The 18,819-nt window shown below is 45.3% G+C and overlaps 1 protein-coding gene across 1 annotated transcript; it reads left to right on the top strand.

Annotated features, from left to right (window-relative positions):
• Positions 1–1,413: 1,413 nt before the first annotated feature.
• On the top strand, positions 1,414–3,191 carry LOC101276870 (eukaryotic translation initiation factor 2 subunit 3-like). Its single transcript, XM_033406325.2, is given in 2 exon segments — positions 1,414–2,043; positions 2,046–3,191. Coding segments are annotated over 2 exon segments (1,416 nt in total). The 5' UTR covers positions 1,414–1,418; the 3' UTR covers positions 2,837–3,191.
• Positions 3,192–18,819: the final 15,628 nt, after the last annotated feature.

Below are 18,819 nucleotides of genomic sequence, written 5' to 3'. Positions count from 1 at the left end.
TAACCCAATGATCTAAGTTTCCATCATTAGAAACTAGAAGAGCAAAATAAACCAAAGTAAGCAGAAAAAATATATAATAAAGAATAGAAATAAATGAAATTGAAAAAAGAAAAGTAATAGGGAAAAATCAGTGAAATGAAAAACTGGTTTTTCAAAATAATAAAATTGATAAAACTCTAGCAAGAATGACAAATAAAAAAAAGAAGATACAAGCTATTAATACCAGGAACACAAGAAAGCATATCATTACAGACCCTCAAACATCAACGGTGCAATAAAGGAATACCATAAACAACTCTATGCCAATACATTTGACAATTTAGATTAAATGGGAAAATTCCACAAAAACTAGAAACTAACAAAATTCACCCAAGATGAAATAGATAATATGAATAGTTTGATAACCATTTTTAAAAATTGAATTCATAGTTTAAGATCTTTTAAAAACGAAGTTTCCAGGTCCAGGTAGTTAAACTGATGAATTCTACCAAACATTTAAAGAAGAAATAACACCATTCTATACAATTTCTTCCAGGAAAGAGGAAAGGAGGAAATGCTTACCAGTTAATTTTATGAGGCTGGTACCTGATACCAAAACCAAAACCCTGATACCAAAACCAAAGATAGTACAAGCGAAAATAATTTAAAAGCTACAGACCAATATCTTTCATGAACATAAGCACAAAAATCCTTAACAAAATACTAGAAAATTGAATCTATCAATACATAGAAGGAATAATACACCACAACCTAGTATAGTTTACCCCAGGAATGCAAGGCTAGTTCACTATTCAAAACTTAATCAGTGTAATCTACCATATTAACAGTCTGAAGAAAATCCATATGATCATGTGAATTGATACAGACAAATCATTTGACAAAATTCAATATCCACCAATGATTTTTTTAAAACTCTCTAAAAACTAGAAATACAAGAGAACTTCCTTAATCTAATAAAGGGAATCTACCAAAAAAGAAAAAAATTCCTACAGTCAGTATCATACTTACGAAGATGAAACACTTTTCTCCGAAGATTGGGAATTAGGCAAGAATATCTATTCTCAACACTCATGTTGAACATCATCCTGGAAGTCTCAGCCAGTGCAATAAGACAAGACAAAGCAATAAAAGATACACAAATCAGGTGGAGAAAAAGGAACCCTCCTACATTGTTGGAAGGAATGTAAATTGGTACAGCCACTATGGAGAACAGTATGGAGGTTCCTTAAAAAACTAAAAATAGAGTTACTGTATGATCCAGTAATCCCACTCCTGGGCATATATCCAAAGAAAACTATAATTCAAAAAGATACATGCACCCCAGTATTCATTGCAGCGCTATCTGCAATAGCCAAGACATGGAAGCACCTAAATGTCCACAGACAGATGAATGGATAAAGAATATGTTTCCGGGCAAGATGGCGGGCGGCGAGGCTGGTGTGACTTTAGGGCAGCCGCACCTGTCTCGGCAAGATCTCAACACTTTGGATGTTACCAAGTTGACGCCACTTTCACATGAAGTTATCAGCAGACAGGCCACAATTAATATAGGTACAATTGGTCATGTAGCTCATGGGAAGTCTACGGTTGTAAAAGCTATTTCTGGAGTTCACACTGTCAGGTTCAAAAATGAACTAGAAAGAAATATTACAATCAAACTTGGCTATGCTAATGCTAAGATTTATAAACTTGACGACCCAAGTTGTCCTCGGCCAGAATGTTATAGATCCTGTGGAAGTAGTACACCCGATGAGTTTCCTACAGATATTCCAGGGACCAAAGGGAACTTCAAATTAGTCAGACATGTTTCCTTTGTTGACTGTCCTGGCCACGATATTTTGATGGCTACTATGCTGAATGGTGCCGCAGTGATGGATGCAGCTCTTCTGTTGATAGCTGGTAATGAGTCTTGTCCTCAGCCCCAGACTTCTGAACACCTGGCTGCTATAGAAATCATGAAACTGAAGCATATTTTGATTCTACAAAATAAAATTGATTTGGTAAAAGAAAGCCAGGCTAAAGAACAGTATGAACAGATCCTTGCATTGTACAAGGTACAGTAGCAGAAGGAGCTCCTATTATTCCAATTTCTGCTCAGCTAAAATACAATATTGAAGTTGTCTGTGAGTACATAGTAAAGAAAATTCCAGTACCCCCAAGAGACTTTACTTCAGAACCCCGACTTATTGTTATTAGATCCTCTGATGTCAACAAACCTGGCTGTGAAGTTGATGACCTTAAGGGGGGTGTAGCTGGTGGTAGTATTCTAAAAGGAGTATTAAAGGTGGGCCAGGAGATAGAAGTCAGACCTGGTATTGTTTCCAAAGACAGTGAAGGAAAGCTCATGTGTAAACCCATCTTTTCCAAAATTGTATCACTTTTCGCAGAGCATAATGATCTTCAGTATGCTGCTCCAGGAGGTCTTATTGGAGTTGGAACGAAAATTGACCCCACTTTGTGCCGAGCTGACAGAATGGTGGGGCAGGTACTTGGTGCAGTTGGAGCTTTACCTGAGATCTTCACAGAACTGGAAATTTCCTATTTCCTGCTTAGACGGCTTCTAGGTGTACGCACTGAAGGAGACAAGAAAGCAGCAAAAGTGCAAAAGCTGTCTAAGAATGAAGTGCTTATGGTGAACATAGGATCCCTGTCGACAGGAGGAAGAGTTAGTGCAGTCAAGGCTGATTTGGGCAAAATTGTTTTGACTAATCCTGTGTGCACAGAAGTAGGAGAAAAAATTGCACTTAGCCGAAGAGTTGAGAAACACTGGCGTTTAATTAGTTGGGGTCAAATAAGAAGAGGAGTGACAATCAAGCCAACAGTAGATGATGACTGAAGAATTAAATAACAGATTTGGATGAAGTCGGAATTTCTCTTAACAACCTAGGGGTATATTTTCAAAGCAATAGTGAGGAATTAATTTCACAGCTCATTACCTTAGGAGTAGCTGTAAGGTTATTCTCATTTTTTGGTGATGAAAATTTAACCTCTAGTACTAAAATAGGGTCTACAATAAATGTAAAAATTGGCATAATGTTGGATTGAATAATCTACATTTTACCAGAAATTAATCATTCCCAAATAACATCTAATTTATACATCAGTGCAGGTTTGAAAGGAAACTGCTACAACCAGCCTTTGCTGTAGCACACATACCACTGAATCTGTTTGAAATAAAATTCTTCTTCTTATTGTTAAAAAAAAAAAAGAATATGTTTTATATATACACAATGGAATATTACTCAGCCATAAAAAAGAATGAAATAATGCCATTTGCAGCAACATGGAGGGACCTAGAGATTATCATACTAGTGAAGTAAGTCAGACAGAGAAAGACAAATACCATATGGTACCACTTATATTTGGAATCTAACAAAATGATACAAGTGAACTTATTTACAAAACAGAAATGGACCCAAAGACATAGAAAACAAACTTATGGTTACCAAAGGGGAAAAGGGGGGTAATAAATTAGGAATTTGGGATTAACACACTACTATATATAAGACAGATAACCAACAAGCACCTACCATATAGCACAGGGAACTATACTCAATATTTTGTAATAACCTATAGGGGAAAATAATCTGAAAAATTATATATATATATATATATATATATATATATATAAAACTGAATTACTTTTCTGTACACCTTAAACTAACACAACATAAATCAACGTTACTTCAATTTTTAAAAAGGCACACAGGGACTTCCCTGGTGGCACCATGGTTAAGACTCCACGCTCCCAATGCAGGGGGCCCAGGTTCAATCCCTGGTCAGGGAACTAGATCCCACATGCATGCCACAACTAAGAGCTCACATGCCACAACTAAGGAGCCCTCCTGCCACAACTAAGACCCAGTGCAACCAAATTAATTAGTTAATTAATTAAAATTTTTTTTAATGGCATACAAATAAGAAAGAAAGAAAACTCTCCCTATTCACAGGATGGCTAAAATAAAATGTCTAACCACACCAAGTATTGGCAAGAACATGGAGAAACTGGAACTCTCCTACACTGCTGGTGGGAATGTAAAATGATGCAACCACTCTGGAAAACAATCTAGCAGTTTCTCAAAAATGTAAACATTCATCTACAATATGATCCAACAATACCGCTCCTAGGTATTTTCCTGAGAGAAAGGAAAACACATATCCACACAAAGACATATACACAAATGTTAACAGCAGCTTTATTTGTAATAGCTCCCAGCTGGAAACAACATAAATATTCATCAGTAGATGAAAGGAAAAACTATGATAAATTCATACACTGGAATATTAATCAATGATAAAAAGAAAGAATTACTGATGCATGCTACAACATGCACCAATCTTGAAATAATCACGCTGAGTGAAGCAAGCCAGTCAAAAAACAAACACATTAATATAAATCTAGGAAATTCATATTGCCATTGACAGAAAGTGGATCAGGAGTTGCCTGAGAATGAGGTAAGGGGAGGGTGAGAGGAATCACAAAGGACACTAGGGAGTACCAATGACATTTTCATTATTTTGATTTTGGTAAAGGTTTCATAGTTGGATATGTATGTCAAAACATCAGATTCTATTATTTAAATGTATACAGTTCCTTGTATGTCAATTATACTCAAAGATTTTTTTTTTAACTCAACAGGCAGAAAACAAACAACCCAATTAAAAATGAACAAAAGGCTGTAACTGATACTTAGCCGAAGAGGGTACAGGGATAACAAATAAACACATGACAAGAAGTCTAACATCATTAGCCATCAGGGAAATGCAAATCAAGATCACGATGAGATACCACTACACACTCACTAAAATAGTTAAAACTAAAAATACTCACAATGCCGACTGCTGGTGAAGATGCACAGAAGTGGGAACTCTCACCCTTTTCTGGTGGAAATGTATAGTGATGGAGCCACTCTGGAAAACAGTTGGGCAGTTACTTAAAAACTTAACTTAAACATTCACCTACCATATGACCCAGCAATCTCACTCCTGGTATTTACCCAAAAGAAATAAAGACATGTTTACACAAAAACCTGTACACAAATGTTAACAGCAGCTTCGTTCATAATCGCCAAAATCTGGAAACAATCCAGAAGTCCTTCAACTGGCGAACGATAAACAAATCACGGTCCATCCAAACCATGGAATACCACTCAGAAAGAAAAAAGAGGAGCCGTTGATACATGCAACGGCTTGGCTGGATCTCAGAGGCATTGTGCCGAGTGAAAGAAGCCAGGCTCTAAGATTCCATTCTCTATGATTCCACTGATATGACACTCCGGAGAGGACAAAACTATCGTGATGGAGACTGACCAGGAACTTCCAGGGGCTGGTGATGAGGGGAGGGTGTGACTGCACAGGGGTACATGAAGGAGATTTTTGGAGCGGTGCAGCTGCCCTGTATCTTGATTGCGATGATGATGACACAAACCTATACATGCGTGAATACTCACAGGACCATACAACAAAGAGAAAGTCAATTTTAGCATATGTTCACTTAAAAAAATAAAAAGGTAGGAAGGAGTGATGGGTGTTAGAGCTCTGTGGTCCCCCACCCTAGACCCTGTGTTAATGAAGAAAAACATCTCCCAAACCATGTGACTCCAATCAGAGCAGTAGGACCCTGGCTCTGCATCGGTTGGTGTCCAGGGAAGGGGGACAGATCCTCCCCGTGCGAAATGGAGAAAATTCACATTTGTTGGAAATCGCATAACCATGATTCTCCCACTCAGCCCATTTAGTCCTGAACCTAGAATGAGGTAATTATGCAGCCCAAGGAATCTTAACAGCATGGAGGAGAAACCCAAGCAAAGCCAGTGAGGGGGAAGTTCTACCAGAAACAGGAAATTTGAGCCTGACCAGAGGTCTCAGGGCTTCGCTCCCTCCCGCGATTGTGAGTTCTCAGCCAGGGCACTGTTAACCCTAAGGCGGCTCCGAGACTCCAAGTCTGCAGCAAACGTGCTTCTAAGGCAGACTTCGGAGTAAATCCCCACACATCGCTTGTCCTCAGCCCGCCACAGTGGTGAGATGGGTCTCGATGTACAGACTGACCACACGCACTGCAGGACATTTGTATTCCTGGCCCCTCCCCATCACTGTCAGAGCCAAAAGTTCCATCCCCGTGTTTGTCCAAACAACCCTTGGGCGGTGCCTCTGCTTGAGTGGCCGGAAAAAGAAAGGGATGTTGAGTTGGAAAAAACTGCTCTCTTCACCCTGATTGGAAGAGTGTCCCTAGGGCCCAGGGAACAACACAATTTCACGCAATGAGATGAAAAATCTTAATGTACAAACACCCTCAGTAGTTTTAGTCCCCTGTCTGTGAGAAAGGATGCCAGTTCTGACCACATAACCCCTCCCTTCCTCAGTACCCTTTGAGGAGTGGTCTGTGACCCTCAGACTGAACCGCATGAAGGTTAAAGCCTTCAGCAGGGCTACATCTGGACCACAGAACTTGTGGTTCAGACCATCAGCAAGGCAGCCTGAGGTCAAATAGAATGCCCTGGATTTGGAAACAGAAAACCTAAGTCCAAGCCTGGACCTCACTGCCTCACCTCTCTAAGCCTCAGGGTCCTCATCTGTAAAATGGGGATAACAGGACAAGCTCTTTCCCACGTCACAGTGCTTCACACATTCTGTTCCCTCTTTCTGTGGATGCTCTTCCCAGGCTCTCACAGCTGTTTCCTTCCTGTCCCAGAAGATTTCTTGCAAAATGCCACCTCCTCAGAGGCACTTTCTCATCCAAAGTAAACTCCCACCCCAGTCATGTTGTATCACAGTGTCCTGTTGAATTCTACCAGGCATTTGTCACTACTTGGATCGTCTCTGTCCTCTCTAGGCCATCGTTCTCTTCCAGACGAGAATGCAAGCACCAGGAAAGCAGAATCCTGGTCGTCTCACCTCCCCTCTATACACTAGGACCCAATACACAGCACACGCACACTGCATTTTGGTTGGATGAGTGATGATTCCCCAATTTCCAGGGTCGCTTCAGGGTCAGGGGAGCCTGGGCAAGCAAGTACTCTGCACCTCAGAGTTGGTGGGTCTCACTAAGTAGACCTCTGAGACACCCACTCACATGCTCCCTAGGAAACCAAGAGCAGGAGTTTGGTGTAAAAAGCCTCAAATCATAAGATTCGGAATGCTGCATTTCACCAGCTTGCCAGAGTACAATTTTGCTAGGAAATAAAAATACGTAATATTGCCACAAAATTCAGAACCAGTAAGAGTCCCAGTTTACTAGCCAGACCAGATGCATCTCTCCCTCTGTGTCAGTTATGTTCACCAAACATTCAGGAATCGACTTACAACATTCTTTCAAAGCAGGAACCCAGCCGAGGACTCCACACTGGAACTTAAATTACATTTGGACGCTAAGCTTACCACCTAAAATAAAACTGAACTTCTCCATGGTGTCTCAACACCCCACCCTCCCAAGACTGATCCATCAGCTGACATTTAAGTTAGGAGAGCAGGGTCTGCACTTTGTAGCAGTCAGACCCCAGGGGCATCACCCACCCTCGCAGTGCCTCAAATTTCCTCATCAGTGAAATGGGGATAATACTCACTACATAAATAGATAAATGAACACCAATCCTTACAACAGCATTAGCCCATGGTAGGCACTCAATAAACATTCCTTGTGATCTGTATTCCTCGCTGGGAGGCTTTGAGCAAGCCATTTCACTTTTTGAGCCTCATTTTCTAGTCGGCAAAGTGGGTACAGAAATCCTTTCCTGCTTGCAAGGCTGCTGAGACAGTCAAATTAGATCACTTCCAAGAATGTGCTAGTTCCCCAGGGTTGCGTGGTCTCCCCTTGCTGACTGAGGGGAATTAGAGAGAGGCTAACGAGGTTTTAAAAGCATTTCTTCTCTAAGCAAAACCTGTGGGGATGAAAATCCTTTCCTGACCTTTTAATCAGAGCTATGAACCAAGTGCTAGGGGAAAAGGGGGAGGGAGTGGGGATATGTGCTATGATAGTCATTGGCATGGGGGTACCAGGACAGCAAGATGGAGTGGTGGCTAGAGGTGCAGGCTCCAGGCCAGCTGCTGTAGGAGGGAGGAAAAGGGCAGTGGGGCTGGAGATCTAGAGGGTCTAGCTGCACAGCACCACAGCTAGCCCCACATGGCACCCCTGTGCAAATCTGAAAAAGATATCCCTTCCCCAAGATACTCTGCTGCCACTTTCTGCAAAACTGACACAATAAATATACAAATCTACAATGACTATTAAGTGAGTGGTGCCTTGGATTGTGCAGTATACAACCTATACAACTGTACTTAACAGCCTGAGGAGCCCATGCACCCAGTAAGGCTTAAGGAAATCAGCTGAGCACAGATATGCGGATTGTAAACGGTTACAAAACAGAACATGGAAAAGAACCTCAGCAGATGTGGAGAAACAGGAACCTTTATACATTACTGGTGGGGATGTAAAATGACTCAGTCACTGTGGAAAACAGTTTGGCAGTCCCTCAGAAAGTTAAACATAGAAATACCACATAACCAGTAATTCACTCCTAGGTATATACCCAAAAAGAATTGAAACAAAAAGTTGTACACAAATGTTCATGGCAGCATTATTGACAGTAGCTAGAAGGTGGCAACAGCCCAAATGTCCATTAGCAGAATGGATACATAAAATGTGATTTATCCACACAATAGAATAGTAATCAGTCATAAAAAAGAATGACACATGCTACAATGTGGATTAGCCTCGAAAACATTATGCTGACAGAAGCCCATCACAAACAGCAGCATGATTCCATTATATGAACTGTCCAGAAGAGGTAAATCAAATCCACAGACATAGAAAGCAGACTAGTGATCGCCAGAGCCTGGGGAGAGGAGCAAACAGGGAGTGACTCTTTAAAGGTACTGGGTCTCGGGCTTCCCTGGTGGCGCAGTGGTTGGGAGTTGGCCTGCCGATGTGGGGGACGCGGGTTCGTGCCCCAGTCCAGGAGGATCCCGCATGCGGCTGGGCCCGAGAGCCATGGCCGCTGGGCCTGCACGTCCGGGGCCTGTGCTCCGCAACGGAGAGGCCTCAACAGTGAGAGGCCCGCGTACCGCAAAAAAAAAAAAAAAAAAAAAAGGTACTGGGTCTCCTTTTGGGGTGACAAAAGCGTTTCAGAACTAGATAGAGGTGATGACTGTACAACAGTGAATGTACAAAATTCCACTGAATTTAGCACTTTAAGATGGTTAATTTTGTGTAATGTGAGCATCACCTCAATTTTCAAAATCCCTCAGCAGTTACATTTAGTAAAAGCCAACAAGGACAGAGAACGACACACGGACCAGGTGCCCACCCCTTATGCTAAAAGGACACATAATCCCTGTCATGAACTTAGATCCCCTTGGGAAAGAGAAGAGAAGGGATGCAGAGGAAACTGACTCTCCAACATGAGAGTCTTAAACTCGGTGTGACCGAGTTCCTTGGAACCGGCACATTGGATCTTCCAGCACTCAGTAGAAACGGGATCTCAAGAGAGAAGTTTGATTATAGGGAAATAGGGAAAGGCACAGCTGTGCACACCAGATTCGAAAATGTGAAAGTCAAAATCTACACTCGGAGTAGAATCCTGTTATCATTCCCATCGCACGGACAAGCTCACCAAGACCTGGGGAAGCTAAACCACCTTGCCCAGGAGACACGGCTAATACCTAACAGGCGAACCCAGGCAGCCTAATCCTAGAACCCCAGTCTGGGCCCACTCCCTCTACCACCTCCCACATGAAAAGAGGTCATCAGGCTAAAAAGGCTGTCAGAGCAAAGGAGCAGAGGGTTAAAACAGAATGCATGCTTCTGGGAGTACGCAAAGCTTGATCTTGGAGATGATGATGGTGATGACGGGCGTGGGGATGGTGATGACGATGCTGATCACGAGGATGATGGTGATGATGATGATAATGTCGGTGGTGATGGTGATGATAGAGATTGGAATAGTGTGCACAGCACAGGATAGGTTTAGTGATTTACTCAGGAAAAATATTTAAAATCCTTTGTATAATTTCTGGCATACAAGAAAGCCCTCAGTGAATGCCATCTATTGTGACTGCTGTTGTCATCATTATAAACTTCTGGTTTTAAATGACTTGTAAGCCATTTTAAGTAGATTTTTAAGCACCCCTCAACCTGCGACCTGTATTCATTAAGACTTGAGGCCCATCTCAAGCTGGCTCATGCCAATCAGGGGATTACTTGCTTCTCCTAACTAGAGAGTCTGTGCTGCAGTTAATATGGACAAGGCTCACACAGTGCTCCCAGGTCCTGGTCTCCCTCCTTCCCTCTGCTGTTTTCCTCTGCTCCGGGTTTCATTTTGGGTAGGTTCTCCCACAGGGATGGCAAGGAGCTTCAGGCAGCCTCACGTCCAAATCATCACAGCTTGACAATTCCAGGGCAAACGGAGCGTCTCCTTTGCAGTGTTCCAGCAGAAGACTCCTGGAGGGCTCTCACTAGATACATTTGGGTCATACGACATCTCCGAACCAGTCACTGTGGTCAGAAAGGGTGGAAAGGGTATTCTCACTGCTGAGCCCAGGTCCTATGCTCCTGCAGTCAAGTGGACCGGCGGTGGAGGGAAGGTGATTGATTCCTTGAAGGGGAACAAAGGGGAGATGGGTGCAGAGTGGGCAAAATCAGCAGATAGCCACTGCATGCCCAGGGCATTGGGAGGTCTAGGCGTGGCCAGCTTGCTCCTTAGGGGAAGCATCCATTCAGCTGGCATCTACTGAGGGCTTGCATGCACCAAGCAAGTGGACCATTTCCTGCAGATCTGGAGAAGCTGGCCTCTTACCGGGATCCACTGCAGCTGTGGACGAGAGAAGACACTGCCTCCCTGGTCCTTCCATTACAAGAAAGGGTTAAAATCTTGGGGAGGAGCCTCCCCATTTGGGCAGCCCGATGGGAGGGAGGGAGCCCACCCACAGGCTTCCTGCAGGGGAGGGAAAGACTGGGTGGCCTGAGACAAGGTATGCTGGGGTAGGCCTGGTTACTCAGAAAGCCCAGAGGCAGCAGATCCTGGGTCAGAGTTTAGCCCCAGAGAGCCAGGAGAGCCGCAGGGTTGAGTTCATTGTTCTTAACTGATATCATGATGCATCTTCCGGAGAAGAAGGAAATGATCTCCCAGGAATGCATGTAAAGATGGTCTACGGGGTGTTTCTGGGATTAGGCGGGCGACAGGAGCTGCAGGATTGAAAGTGGTGTGTGTGGGGGAGAGCGAATGAGTGTGTGAGCGCGTGTGGTGTACAAGGAGGAGGAGGAGTGCAGGGACCTCCACTGTCTTAGCCACTAACTCCCTAAGCCAGTTAGGGTCACAGTGAACCTCCCCTGAGTGCTGGGCACAGAGCCAAGCGTCTTCTGCTGTCGGCAGCTGAGTGAGGCGAGGCGCGGACTAACTCGGCTGCCGTTTCTCAGAGACACTGACTGACCGACGTGGCCAGCGCTGCGGTCTGGGACTCACACCCAAACCTTCTGACTCCGAAACCACCACCTTCCCACTACAGCCCGTGGCCTCCCATCCCCGACAAATGGCTATCCGTGTCTCTTTGTCCAGGCTTGGGAAACTCACTGAATCTGAAGAAAACAACCCTCCAGGCCAGTGGTACAAACTAGGGACCTTTGGGCTGGATTCATCCCTCACGTGGGTTTTGTTGGCCATCACTTTGTTTGGTAAAACTCTGGACTTTATTATCTTCAGGCAGTTCATCGTAGATCACCACGCCATATTTCCTTACATCCCCAAACGCCGATCATTTCTGTTATCTGCCCTGCTACTCGAGGCCTTTCAGGGAACAGGGAATAACCAGCTGCTGACAGTGCTGTCACACAGGTCTTTGTCAAACTGAGCTGTGACTTCAGCCCTCCAGGACACAGTTCTGCCTCGGTACCCAGAAGGTGTCTAGTCCATCCTCCCATGATGATGAGGATGATGACAGTGATAGTGAGAAAGGTGGTGATGATGATGTTAAAGAAAAAAACCACTCATGACCCTTGTTAAAATGGTGAGGCAGCCTTTATTCAAGACTGTTGCAATAGGTGTAGGGTCCACTGCAATGAGATTTTGCAGGAGGAAAGAAACAGAGATTGGACTCAACTCTGAATTCAACAATGAAAAGTGAGAATTTACAGCCAGTGTCAACAGATGGAACATTAATAGTAGGAAGCATCAGGGATGGATGAGGGAGACTCTGGCTACCCAGACCCAACAGGATTCTTGCTGAAGGCAGCCCAGGGGGTCAGACATCAGCAGGGAGCGTGGGGATGAGGAGGTCGGGTGGTCAGAAGTCAAAGGTGGGCGACTCTGGCTAAACCCACCGAGCAGGCTTCTGGCTAAAACTGGGCTCTTGAGGACATGCCCAAGGATGAGGCCTCGTTTAAAAAGTGCTCAGAGGTGCCTGACTAGAGTCTGGTCAAGGGAGAGTGGGTAAGTGGTGAGTGAGTGACTGGCCCCAAGCCCCACCCTCAACACGTCTGCAGTTGTGCAGCCCAACGCTGCCAGCATCTGCTCATCAAGTCTGACCAAGGCAAAGACAACTTTTGGCTGTGGTTTCATTTCAGTTATAAAGACACATGTTTTGAATTTTGAAACCACTCACAGGCCCTTCTTTCTCACCTTCACAGAACTCCCAGGGTCCTAGGGCACAATTAGGAAGTGCTGGTCTAGAATAAAACTGTGTTCCGGTCCCCAGTGGTAGGGAGTGTGGTCAGCTAGCTGTCAGTCCGTTCAGGTCTCTCCCAGCTGCAGAGAGCTGCCCGGCCAAGCCAGCCTCCCAGAGGCGTAGGTATAAGGGCTGGGCATTTAAGCCGACAGACACTCTGACCACAGTCCTCACTCCAAGTGCCCCATCAGACTGGCCCAGGCTCTACCAGGCCACATCGAAGTTCAGCTTCTTCCTCTACCCAGTCCTGTTTCCTCTGCCTTCCTTTCAAAAGTATTAATCCCCCAAAAAAGTCTTATACCCAACCTGTCTCAGTATCTAGTTCCAAAGGCCCACCTGTGACAGAGGCAGTGAAGAATTCTGGGGCTTCCCCGGTGGCGCAGTGGTTAAGAGACCGCCTGCCAATGCAGGGGACACAGGTTCGAGCCCTGGTCCAGGAGGATTCCACAGGCAACTAAGCCCCTGCACCACAACTACTGAGCCTGCGCTCTGGAGCCTGTGAGCCACAACTACTGAGCCCGCATGCCACAACCGCTGAAGCCCACACACCTAGAGCCCATGCTCTGCAACAAGAGAAGCCACTGCAGTGAGATGCCCACACACCACATCAAAGAGTGGCCCCCGTTCGCCACAACTAGAGAATGGCCTCGCAGCAACGAAGACCCAACGCAGTCAAAGATAAAAAAAAAGAAGAATTCTGACCTTTCTCCCCTCACACAGTCTCAGTGCTGGGGGGTCATGGGCGTATTTGCTTGACACCTCCAAATACATTAGAGAGCCTCAGTTCTCTGAGACAGAGCAGCCGGGCTGACGATGGAGATGGGATGAGGGAGGAAGGGGAAGGGAACCAGAGCCTCTGTGACCCTCCAGTTACCCGCTCTTGGCTGAATACACTGTGGGAAATCAGGGTTTACAGTTCCTTTCCCCAACAGAGAAAGAAGTGCCTTCAACACTAGAAAGAGACGTTAACACGGGGTCTTTAACACAGTGCCTGGCAGCCAGTCGGCCTTCAGCAAGTCACAATTATGCCTGTCCCACCACGAGGGGTCCTCCAGATTCATTTCCGTCGCTGGAAAGAAACAGATCAGACTTTAAGTCTCATATCTGGAAAGGGGCACTGAGAAGGACTGTGCTCTTGCACAGACGGCTCTTTCTGCCGTGCGGGGGCAGGGAGGCCAGTCCTCTGTTGCAGGACTTGATTTCCAAGTCCAGGTTGCCGCTCAGTCAACAAATCCAACTTTGTTTGGCAGCGAGGAGACACTCATCCCTTCTACCTTGCTAATCTGCTGCCTGGAAGCCTGGCATACAAAGCTTCTAGATTTGATGCTCTCTGATAAAGGAGGAAAACGTCCCACTTCCCCGACAGCTGTGAGGCCCTGTGTCCCCTGCAGAGGGTGAGTGACACAGCCATTGTCAGCCCCAAAAAGGGTTCAGACAGGAAAGGTCAAGCCCCCGGGGACAAGGTGGAAAGGTGGGCGTGGCCCCATCAACAAGTAAGGGTCACCTGAGAGCTGAGATGGGTCTTGCAGGCCCTGTGTTTCCTGCATTCCAAGGAGAGAAGCATACACATGGACATTCCACGAATAATGCAGAGGCTCCACAGCCTCTCCTGGGTGTCTCGTTGGGCGTGCACACACACACACACACACACAGGTCCAACTCACACCTGATCTTCCGTTTTGTGTCAGCAGGAAGAGTGGGTGGGAAGGTGACTTTCCAGGTTGGAGGGTCACTGACGCTAGAATGCAGCAAGCAAACATCCTAAAACACCACAGAGAGCCTCTGGAAACTGATTGGAACCATTTGTGTGGTCGACAAGAATGAGGGCCGCAGAGGACTGGAAGGCCAGGACAATATCTGCTCTGTTCTGAGGCCGGGAACAGATGCCAGCGTTCTTTTGACTTTACAGCTTTTTCTTGGCTTGTGAGGGAAAAAGAGGCTGATTAAAAATGGGGCCTGCACTGGCTGACGAGAAGCCTGCCAGAATGTGGCACAAGCCACGGTGGGCCCGGCTGGAACCCTCGTTGATTCCAGCTCCCACTGGACACATGCATCAGGCAGCCGCCGCCAGCCTCCAAGGCCAAGAGGCCCCAGGGATGCTCCTTCCCTGTCTCTCGGGCTTTCTTCCTGCCCCTGCACCAGAGGCCATTTCCAGGCTAAACGCAGAGCTACACCAACACCCGTCCGCCTTCCTCCAATTAATAAAACCTTTCAGAAATGGATGGAAAGATATTCAACCCCTCCAAACCCATTTCTTCCTGTAGCGGTGTCGTAGGTAAAACCGAGTAAGCCCAGGGCATTGAGTTTCACTGGGCGAGTCACTGTGTGGTCTGTTCTGAGAGCCAAGACTTTCCAACCATACATTTCAACAGCGGTTACTCAAGTTTGGGTAAGAAAACACTTACCCAATTTCCGAGCAGACGGTGAACCACGGGGCCTGTAACACATAGAGAGAAGGAGCACGCGTTTCCCGGCAGCGCCCGGCTCCCAGGCCCGCGTGCACGTCCGTGGGGCTGATACAGGATGCGGCCAGGCCTGCCAATTAGCCTCTGGCCCCTTCAGTTGGAGATGGGGCAAGGTTCCCCCATGTGCAATTCAGAGAATTTCACACGGTGCCCGCTCCCCTGCTAGAGGGGTCGAGGCTCGTGGGAGGAAGCTGGAATGCAGATTGGAAAATGAAAATATTCTGTTAATGAGGAGCCAGAAAAGACTGGAAATGCCACAGCTAGAAGGGGCCTTGGAGAGGGGCGAGCTCAGGTCTTGGGGCCTCGGTGGCCTCGTGCATAAAATGAGGGAGTGGGGGTGGAGGTGGGACTGAGGCCAGCGGTCCAAGGCCACCCAAGGTGTTAGTGGCTCAGCTGGACTCAGACCCCTGACCCCAATCCAAGGCTCTTCCAGACACGTCATGCTCCCCATCCAGAATGGAGCCCAGTGAGCGCTCAGCTCAAGGCAGCATCCATGGAAGTGTTTGTTCTGCTTACACCCGAGAGGTAACTCTCCAGACCAGAGGATCGTCTTACCTTTCCTTTACACAACCCTCTGGGACGGATCTGACCCCCTGAGCCACTTCTAACCGGGCTCCTTCATTCATCCCACAGTGTTCTGAATTGTCCCACGGTGTGTGTGTGTGATATTTACTGAGCCCCCACCAGCTCCATCCCAGCCAGCGATGTGCTGCTCCTGTTCTGGGCTCTAGGGATGCAAGTACAACCAAGGCATCACCCCCACCCTACAGAAGTTCTAAGCCAGCTGAGGAGGCAGATGCTGAACCAACAACTGGTGGTAGTGTGATGAGCAGGACAGTGGTCCTCACTTTCCCACAGACTGGCAGTTCCCTAAGGATGGGGCAATATGTTCTCTCCACCCCAAAGTTCACTGATGACCAGAGGACTGATAGCAACACACGCTGTTGGTTGGTTGGTGGCTGGTTGACTCATTACTGGTTGGTTGTCATTGGTTGAGTGGGTGGTTGTTCATTGGTTGGCTGGTTGGTTGGTTGGTTGGTTGGATGGATAGTTAATTGATTGACTAATTATTGGTTGGTTGTTATTGGTTGAGTAAATGGTTGTTAACAACAGGTTGGTTGGTTGGTTATATGGAGGGATGGATGGTTAGTTGATGGACCGTTTATTAGAGTGGTTGTTATTGGTTGGGTGGTGGTTGTTCATCAATTGGTTGATTAGTCGATTGGTTGTCTGGCTAAAAACAAAAGCCAGATCTAAACCAGCATGATGTCCTAAAGGGAACCTGAACTTTGGCATCAGAGAGCATGGATCCCACTGCCAGTTCTGCCACTTCCAAACTTTACAACCTAGAGAAAGTCCCTTCTCATTGACACTTCCAAGCCACAAGACCCTCATCTGTAAAACAGAAATAATAGCACCTACTTTGCAGTTAATATACGTAAAGTGACGAGTACATCAGTGGCACTCAGCAAATGGAAGCTATTATCATTACTATTATTCATCATGGAAATGAAGAATTAGAGTCTGTAACTTGTAAGGCATCTTTCTTTCTCACACACCCCCAACGTAATGTCACTCACTTCAAGATCTGCACACGATCACACAGGCCCGTCTATGTGGTGAGTGATGGGCCCAGAAAGAAATAGGGCTCATCAAAGCCATTGCATAATAAGAACTAACCTGTAATTTAGTGCATAGACCTCTTAAAGGAGTTTCAAATGGCATTGTCATTCAAGGGTCCCCTCCCTTGGTCATTTGGGATTAAAAGCCAGCACCAAACACAAGCATCTGACGGAGAGAAGTTCTCCCCAAAGCTCACCTAGCCATGATTCACAAGCATCCAAAACACTTTACGGTTTGCAAAGCACATTTATATCTAGAGGTCATGTGACACCCAGTATACTCCTGGAAGGCAGGCAAAGCTCAGTTAGTCTCCCCACTCTACAGATGATGCAACTGAGGCTCAGAGAAGGAGAGTTACTCAGACAAGTCACACAGCATAGCCCAAGGGAAGTCCTACGCCTTTGTACTGGGGCACAAGTTTAATGGGTATTGAACAGGAATCCTCCATCCCAAAACATCTCTGAAGTTGATGTTCCAATGTGAAATCCAAGGCAGGTGCTTTTGTCAACATGCTCTCCAAGGACAACCCACTACTCAAACACAGAAAGGTTCTAAACCACCATTTTTTTTAATTTCCCATGAAAATCCCAAAGAGCCATAAATGAAAATAAACATCTGGATATTAACATTAAGTCAAACATCATACAATTCTGGAAAATACCAGGGTAACAAGATGCCAGCTCAAATGACACTGGCTCAGCTCCCATGACATGTGTGGCAGGGGCCAATGCTCAACCTATCTCTCCAGGATTCTGGGAAGTGGGCATGGCTTCCTTCTTTTTCCTAGTCATGTCTGGCTCCAAGTTCTTGTTTGCACTGAAGTTTTCCATTTATACATCATATCACTGTCCTACATGTGACCGTCCCTGTCCTATTGGCCTAGTACAATAGATTAGACCCAGTGAAAAAGAAAATCAGTTAATGAGATGATAGAGCTAAAAGATCACATAGAATGCAACATACAGAAATTAAGAGGTGGAAAATATTAAGAGGAGTTAAGAGACATGGAGGACAGAATGAAAAGCTCCAACAAATATTTAATAATATTCCTTAAGAACAAAATAGAGAATGAGAGAAAAGCACTTTTAGATGAAATAACACCTAAAGTTTTTCCAAAATCAAACAAGGACATGAATATTCAGACTGAAGGAACATACTGACTCACAAGCAGTTTGGGATGGATGGATGGAAGGATGGATAAATGGGTGGATGGATGAATAATCTAGTGGTGGATTTAAATAATGACATACCTGTGAAAAGATTCCCTTAGCTTAAAAAGAAACAATAAAATCCTAAATCACCTTGCTGCCAAGTTCATCTCCCAGAGGATGGAAAGAGATCTAAAACTCTTAAGCTCATTCTGACCAATGAAAAAGAACTAAAGAACTTCTTCGAGATGTGGCAATATAGGAATTTCTACCCTATATTGGAATTTGGAATACCCTACCCCACCTCATAGACATAAATAAACTCCAGATGCACTAAATGCTAAAGATGAAAAGCAAACTATTAAAACATTTGGAAGAAAATATAGAATAGCTTTATGAATTTTGAGAATAATTTTTTAAACGAAAGGTAAAAATACAAAGATACATCATCATCATGATCACCATCATCAAAATCATCATCACCACCATCACCGCCATCACTATCACCACCACCATCATCAAAATCATTATCATCACCACTATCATCATCATCACTACATCATCGTCATCACCATCATCATTATCATCAACAACTAACACATAATGAGCACTGACCATACACATTTGATCCTACACATTCCATCTGCATCTGCTCGTTTCACGCTTATGAAAACCATCAGAGGCATACGTAAAAACACTGTTCCCATTTTGTAGATGAGAAACCTAAGGTTCAGAGAGGTTATGAGACCCGCCCCTTGTCCCACAGCTGGGAAGTCATGGGTTTGATGCCAGGGCTGGCCCATGTCCATGTCTTCCATCCTGCCTCTTTAGGTCCTGGCTCATGCCTGTCATTCTGAGCTCTCCACCAAATGTCTATGACCTGCCACCTTGAAGCCCATCCTCTTCATGCAGGGGCCAAAATATATTCA

This window comes from Orcinus orca, chromosome 20, assembly GCF_937001465.1.
Source record: "Orcinus orca chromosome 20, mOrcOrc1.1, whole genome shotgun sequence".
In the NCBI taxonomy this organism is placed as follows: Eukaryota; Metazoa; Chordata; class Mammalia; order Artiodactyla; family Delphinidae; genus Orcinus; species Orcinus orca.
Note: the sequence above shows the minus strand (reverse complement) of the source record. Positions and strands in the feature narration are given on the sequence as shown.